This window comes from Etheostoma cragini, chromosome 13 (assembly GCF_013103735.1).
Source record: "Etheostoma cragini isolate CJK2018 chromosome 13, CSU_Ecrag_1.0, whole genome shotgun sequence".
NCBI lineage: Eukaryota > Metazoa > Chordata > Actinopteri > Perciformes > Percidae > Etheostoma > Etheostoma cragini.
In genome coordinates this window covers 4,594,958-4,602,458 of record NC_048419.1, presented here as the reverse complement: position 1 = coordinate 4,602,458, position 7,501 = coordinate 4,594,958, and the positions used below count along the sequence as shown (strand labels likewise).

The 7,501-nt window shown below is 38.7% G+C and overlaps 1 protein-coding gene and 1 long non-coding RNA gene across 4 annotated transcripts in view; one reads left to right on the top strand and one right to left on the bottom strand.

Moving 5' to 3' along the window:
• Window positions 1–3,320: 3,320 nt before the first annotated feature.
• The window catches only part of npm1a (nucleophosmin 1a), a 6,624-nt gene continuing 2,443 nt past the window's right edge, over window positions 3,321–7,501 (bottom strand). The window contains exons 3-11 of one of the 3 annotated variants that reach the window (XM_034890229.1): window positions 6,944–7,063; window positions 6,733–6,826; window positions 6,452–6,564; window positions 6,315–6,370; window positions 5,447–5,501; window positions 5,284–5,364; window positions 4,461–4,559; window positions 4,290–4,364; window positions 3,321–3,853 (exon numbers count right to left, since the gene is read on the bottom strand). In XM_034890229.1, coding sequence (XP_034746120.1) covers window positions 3,803–3,853; window positions 4,290–4,364; window positions 4,461–4,559; window positions 5,284–5,364; window positions 5,447–5,501; window positions 6,315–6,370; window positions 6,452–6,564; window positions 6,733–6,826; window positions 6,944–7,063 — 744 coding nt within the window. In that variant the 3' untranslated portion in view covers window positions 3,321–3,802. Of the gene's footprint in view, window positions 3,854–4,289; window positions 4,367–4,460; window positions 4,560–5,283; window positions 5,365–5,446; window positions 5,502–6,314; window positions 6,371–6,451; window positions 6,565–6,732; window positions 6,827–6,943; window positions 7,064–7,501 lie in introns of all 3 variants that reach the window. The other 2 variants (XM_034890231.1, XM_034890230.1) reach the window with 2 other exon arrangements.
• Window positions 5,248–7,501, top strand: part of LOC117955633 — a 14,131-nt gene continuing 11,877 nt past the window's right edge. Inside the window, exon 1 of the long non-coding RNA XR_004659105.1 lies at window positions 5,248–5,263. This is a non-coding gene — a long non-coding RNA (uncharacterized LOC117955633). The remainder of the gene's footprint in view (window positions 5,264–7,501) is intronic.

Sequence of the window (7,501 nt, the reverse complement as noted above, 5' to 3'; positions counted from 1 at the left end):
GCCACCTTGTGGTGTATGTAGGTAACTGCTTTTAGTTTGCTAGACATATAAATGAGTGGATAGATGTACTATGCATTATATAAACAGTGTATATGTTCAAAGTATTGGTGTATTTCTTGGATCCCTTAAGCTGTGGGGAAAGCTTCCTCTGCAGTGAAGCATTTTAACCTGAAATATCTGACAAACTGGACTGGGCCGAAAACACTAGAGCCCTCTATAGGAAGGGCCAAAGCTGTCTCTATTTTCTGAGGAGGCTGAGGTCCTTCAACATCTGCAGGAAAATGCTGAGGATGATTTATGAGTCTGTGGTGGCCAGTGCTATCCTCTTTGCTGTTGCATGCTGGGGTAGCAGACGCCAACAGACTCAACAAACAGATTCGCAAGGCCAGTGACGACGTGGGGGTGGATCTGGACTCTCTATTGGTGGTGTCAGAGAGGAGGACGCCGTCCAAACTACATGCCATTTTGGACAATGTCTCGCACCCACTCCATGGCTTGTTGCTCAATCACAGGAGCACTTTCAGTGATAGACTCATTCTCCCAAAATGCACCACAGAGCGCCACAGGAAGTCATTCCTGCCTGTGGCCATCAAACTTTAGAATTCCTCCCTCTAAATGTCTGACACGCAGACACTTGAAATTGAAACAGGACAATATTATCTGTATTATCTGTTTTGTGCAATAGGACTGGCCTGACGTGTGCAATTCTCAACTACTACAATTATTAGTTTTATTATTTTACATTTCACCATTGCAATTCCTTAATTATGTAAATAATGTATAATAACATTCCTTTATGTAAATACCGTACATAGCCACACCCCTTATATTTCTTTATTTGTATTTCTACTGTGATATTTATGATATTTGTTCAACTGCAACACAGAGTTTCCCTTCGGGGATCAATAAAGTATTTCTGATTCTGATTCTGATCTTTGTTCCTCTTGTCTTTTTACACCATCTCACATTACCTCACTTGGTCATGTCTTCAAGTTACAATTCTTCTGATTTATTAGACCCACCAGTGTCTTGCTGTAGTTCTCATTTCCCTCTCTTCTCATTCTCTAATCATTCTTTCCTGCCCTCCTGTCAGATCTAAGAAGTGATAATGATAATGAGGGACCAAACCGTCTAATTCCAGTCTGTCTCTGTCCTATAAACTCACACAACGCAACCACACCAGAGAACTCTATTAGTTAACTCTATTACCATAACATTTGTCTTCATGCATACAATTCTGACCACAAAACATCTGTTGGCTTGTCTAATCTAAACAGAAATGTAAGGCCACCACAGCTGTGCTACTGAGTCACTGAATAATGAGTTATTAATGTTCATCGCCCTTTTATCACCCTGACAGAAAATGATGCACTGCTGTATCATTTATTGGATCATTAAAGGTAATATAAGCAGAAGTGGCCTTATTGTGTCTGTTAATCCACTACCCAGACTGTCGTCACATAGACACACACACACACACACACACTCACATTGTGAATGACTGGAGTTCTATCCAGAAGATGTGTTTGCTTGCGCAGGATATTTTTTTTTTTTATGTAAAATATATCATATGCCTACCAGTGTAAATCACATAGCATGGCTCCAATGGGAAAATGTGCCTTATCTCCTCAAAACGTACATTAAATTTAGATTGGATTCTTCTGCCTTCTGTAACAAAACCCAAAAGCAAGAAAATTCCGGTCACTTTTTATGTTACTCTTGATTATTTTCAAGATAAAAAAACCCGACTTGAATCGTGTACGTGTACTTCCAGTGAGCTAAAACGGCAGTAAACGGGGCAAGTTTTAGAAAGCCTTTGTGCCTCTTAACAGAAATACAAAAGAATTGATATGTCTGTTCAACATGAACAAGGTTCTTAGCTACGTTTTCAACTCAGATATTGTTTTAATTCACCTAACCCGTCTTGCTCTTGCTGGTGGGGAGCTTGCTTGCCTGGTTAGCTGCTAGAGCTAGCTGTTAGCTGTTAGCTGCTGAAGTTTCATCTTTTGCAAAGTGGTTTAAAGTAATAGTTTTTAAGATTAACTTATGTCTGTATACACACACTTTGGCTCACCATCTGGGTTTATATCACACGAGTCATGACTCCTATTTAATTTTTAATCTTACCATTAGAGTAGCTTGACAAAATAAAAGTATAGTTTGTTAGTATATCGTACTAACAAACGTTGCCAATACACTTATTAGATGGGAGCGTCTGCTCTCACCATTGGACGTGTGTTAAAAAGACAACTTTCCGTCACTTCAAACTCTGTCTGAATGTCTATAGAAAACAGCTCAGGAAGATTTCGTTGTCAGATGACTGCACGGCTATACAAAAATGTGATCAACGGTCACAAACGCCCCAGGTAAGCTATTACACACTTTAGGAGCCAGTTGACAATCTGACCTCTGATCTAATCACAGTACCGAAAAGGCAAACAATTAGTTGCCAATTAGTTAGAATTACGTCACTTAAAAAATAAATATCAATTTAATATATTTTGAAATGGGTGGGTGATCATTTTCCTCAATAGCTTATGGGATTTCAGGGCACCAACCAGCAATTGTTTTTACTAAAACTTCTGCCTATATGCATATGGAGAAAGTCAAGCCATTTAAGGAAAGAGATGGCTGTCTACACTTCCATAACTAATGCAAAAGAGTAGATGCCAACAAAAAAAGAATTTTAATAGCTAGTATATTGTTGCACTTGCAAAAGAAATCACAGCTGCCTTTATAGCCAAAGGATGTAAAATTATTTTTATTGCAGAGAAATAAAAGCAATTATATTCCTTTTAATAAATCAATGTTTGTTACAGTCCATCCAAACCCACAGCACTTAAGACAAACTAACACTTAATTCTTGAAAACATGGAATGATCTACTTTAACAGACCCAATGCACATGGGGTTAACCGGCTACATGAACACAACGTGTAGCCTCACTACACTTCAGCAAAGGTGGGAACTTTGTAATCCATCTGCAAATCCTTGTTCGGAAAGTTTTAAGCAACTGTGTTTTAACTCCTTTGTGTTTTCAGTCACACAGTTCATACATTAACCTTTCACCTATCACTACCTGTGGATTGTAATCACAGCACCACATAGGACTGAAACAGACCATCCCTACTTACAGTGCACTTCAGTTGTAATGTTTTCCAAAGCTGGCTGCTTAATACAAATGATTGATTACTTCTGGACGGTAAAATTAATGAAGACTAAAATATTATGTGAACAGTCGGATCTGGGCCATAGAAATCTCACAATAGCATAAACATTCAACATCTCCAATAGCGCAACTGTTTTTTCACATTGATGTTGGACAATACTAGAAGAAAAAAAAAGTCAACATTGCAATCATCACTGCCCAATGCTCTATTGTTTCTTGAACTGGTTGCCATTTGTTTAGAGTGTAATGATGCGATGCATTTATTGTTCCTGCCTAGGCCAAATTTATTTTTCGGTATATATAAAACAAAAACATGAAGACATTCTGCATACCCGGGTACCAACAATCTAGCGAGAATTTTATTTACACATTTACAAAGATGCAAATTTGTAAGCTGGCTCTCCCTGGGTTCTGTCAAACCAAATCATTTCACTGCCCCAATAAAAGGGTGACTAGGAGAAAAGACGATGCAACTCCACGGTGCACCGACGGCATCCACATCACTATCTCTTGAGTGTCCTTGTACAGGAGGGCAGGTGGAGCTGGAACTTGTGAGGCACTAGTTTGGCTTCAGAGGATTTGAGAGGTGCTATGGGTATAAACAGCTATTAAAAAAAAAAGGAATAAAACAGACTTATTTATCATCCTTCAACGTCTGTCTCCACTTCCACAGCTCCGCAATCACCTAAAAGAAAAAAACATGACATTTCAGATGTCGAATTACAAAGGAAAGGAAAAACCAAGTTAGCACTTTTCAAGGTCTCTTTTCTAATCTGCTTCTGTACATAAAGGGATGTCATTGTATTTACTTTAATGTCACATTTGTGAGCTCCCAGTAGTCAGACCACACAGTGGACAAAAGTGCAACAAAGTGGACCAGTATTAACCAGGACCAAAAACTGACAACATCCAACTTTTAGTTGAAAGATGTTCATTTTCATCAGAACTATTAAATAAAAAGGCCAAAACAAATACTAGACAAAAATAAAATAAGCAAAACAAGTCAAGTCTAACAATTCAGTCAATTTTCAAGGCCAATGACCTCAAATGGTTTCTTGGTTATTGTTTTTTTTTCTCAAGGTCATTTAGGACAATGGGTGTATAATAAACTTGTACTGTACCTTGGTGTCTGAGACTTTGTGATTATTCATCATGAAGTTCTCAAACTTGGACTGGACTTTGGGTAATGTTATTCCCTGTAGAACAGAAAGTGTTAAAAACGTTTTAATTGTATCATTATTTCTTCACTCATGCTACTTATTACACTTTAAGGTAATTGGAAAAAGACCGACCTTCTTCACCGACTCAATCATCTTGGCTTTAATCTCAGGAGTGGTGGCAGTTGTTGGGGGTTTCGGAGACTTACCACCCTTACCTTTAGGGGTGTTTACCTATAATGAACAGGACATTTAGACAATAGGCGACATTTTTGTTGTCGTTTGTCTTACCATGTGGAGAAATTAAATTGTACAAGGGTTAGCAATAATTCTTAACAATCTAGTTAAGACCGTTTAATGACTATTACGAACAAAAATGTAAGACCTACACAACAGTTAGCAACTGGCTTAAACAAAGCCCTAATTTCTGTTTCTCAAGCCAAGTATCGCTAAACTTGCACCTCTCTATAGTTTAAGAATAGAATGGGTGTCATGTCTGGTACAAGCCAAAAGAGACCTGTGCCAATAACATAAAAGCCGATTGGCAGCAATATAAACTGCGTGTTGGTAGTTGTAATACAGCAAATTATATATTTGGACCAGTAAAATAAACTCCAACGCCACGGAATCAAGGGAGCATTTCAATGAGCATCAGATAGATGTAGGAAAAGTAAGAGCTGTTTAAAATTAAGACCTAGAACACAATAATTCAGCAAATTTAAGATTTTATAAAGACTAGCATTTTGATTTGGAAAATTTAAACATTTTAAGAGCCTGCTGGCCTACTTGTGTAACAATGCTTATATAACCATATTTTCAGGACAACCTGGGATGTCAGGATAGTTATTATACAGGCTACATCCAACAATGTAACTAGAGTCCCCTATTTGCTATTCAGTGGATTAATATATATATACACACACACACACACACACACAGTTTATAAACTAATGGTTACCTGCTTTGTGGCTGGAGTGGCCGGTTTGGGACTCTTGCCATTCTGAGCGGGGGCTGGTTTTTTGGATGGGGTCGCCTTGGCCTGTAACCAATGAGCACTCGTTAGTGAGAAAGGAGTGCACGTTGAGCGGAAACCACCCAAGCTAAAAGTAACTGTTGCTTGCCTTAACAGGGGACTCTTCTTCCTCGCTCTCCTCGTCATCCTCTTCATCATCATCCCTTAAGAAAAAGAAACATCGTAATTGCATAAAATATGTTTGTTCACCCTTCCCCTATCCAACCTTTATTTAGCAAATTCTGGCAAATACAAGCTTCCTTTAACACCACATGGTGTACCAAATACACACTAGGCATCCAACTATCAATGTTGTATAACTAAACCTAGGCCTATTTAGTTAAAGTGTCATATTACATTCAATTAAAAAAAGTATATTTTCAAATAATAAAAACCTCAAACTAAGTCATACATTAAGATAATACATAAACACTGCCTCAAAATGTGCAACCTAACTTTCAGAACTAACTTTTAACCTAGCTAAAGCTGCGACCTAACGATTTTGCAGCTCTAAATGATCCCGAACTTGATCATTTGTGGTTGTCCCTGCCGGTCTCTCACAGCCCCTTACTTGCTCTTATATTTTGTAATTCACGCATGTCAATCTTCACGGCACGTTTCTACAGCAGCATGATGTCGTTTTGCGAAATATATAATCTGTGCAGAGACGTATTGAGCCAAAGTGCCAATTTGAAAAGTAATTCAGTTCAATAATAAACATGCTGATAAACACAGACGCCCATCTGCATCATGAGCAGAAATGGCTTCTATTCCCAGCAAGACTTGCAACGGAACATTTAACTTATGGTTTATTTTATTGTGTAATATCACTTTAGGTATCATGTGATGAAACATGCACAGCAGTTTGCTAGAGAATTAACAGAACAGTTTGATTTTAGTGTTGAAGTTTTGGGATCCACTGAGTTCCAGTGGATGTAAAGATTAGTCAGTAAATGTGTATGGAGTTTGACACTTACTCGTCATCTTCCTCGTCATCATCTTCCTCGTCATTCCCCACCATTTTAATTTTTTTCTGTATGGAGGTCAAAAGTGCACAATGGTCATTTAAATTCAGAGAAATTTGAGACAAAAAAGTGAAGGATGTTAAACAAACCTGAGACTTGAGGGCTGGGGACGAAGCAGGTCTTTTCTTTGATGTTCTGACATCTTCCTCCTCATCCTCCTCCTCATCTTCATCATCATCAGAATACTGATCAGCCCCCATCACTAAGAAAAAATAAAGACCGTAAACCAAGCCACCAAAACCAAATGGATATGCGGTGCTATATGAAAAGGTTTGCTCATTCAAATGTCAAGAAACTAGTAAGTAATGCAGAACACAGCGTTTTCTGTGATCAGTTTTGAAACATCTGTATTCTCGTGACAAATACTCACTGACAAGGTGTTGTCCACTGATATGGATTGGACCAGCACCTGCCTTCAGACGGAAAGTTGCTGGGGGTGAGATTGTGAAGCCACCGAGACAGACCTGCAACACATACAAACGTTAATACTTTTCTGAGCAGCATTGTCCAACCAATGCAGCCTTAAACTCCTGTGGTACGCTGAAGGGAGACCACAGCTTGACACCGTTTGTGTAACTTACACTCGGCAGGGTGGAGGGCTTAAGTGAAACCAGTGCTGCCTTGATGATCTGACCCTCTGTGTCTTGTCCTTCCACCTCCACCATGTGAAGTTCGTCTTTTGTGCTGGGGTCCACACAGGCCTACAGAAAAAGAAAAAAAAGCATGCCGACTTTAAATCTATGACAACCATTGGTCTCCTTCATACCTGACCTGGTTGGCTCTGTCAAACGCTGGGGCGTTTGCCCATTAGGTTCAGTTCGTTGGTGGTGTTAAAGACTCTGCCATCGTTGATTTGAGCAGGAATTTAAAAACTACTTTTAAATCCAATACATCATCTAGGGTCCTGTTTAAGTGTATATTATTATTGCTGATTAAAATGTCTGTTACATCATAAGATTTAAAAACAGTGGGTTCAGTTAAGTGCAGCCTGACTTAACTTGTTCAACCTTCAATTGACCTAGTCACTTCTGCACAAGATAAAAACAATTTCTCATTGTTTTGGTCAAATTGTTTTTGTAGATGCATGCAATTGATCATGACTGTCTGCAGTTCTTACAGATTGTGAATTTGTCCAGAAT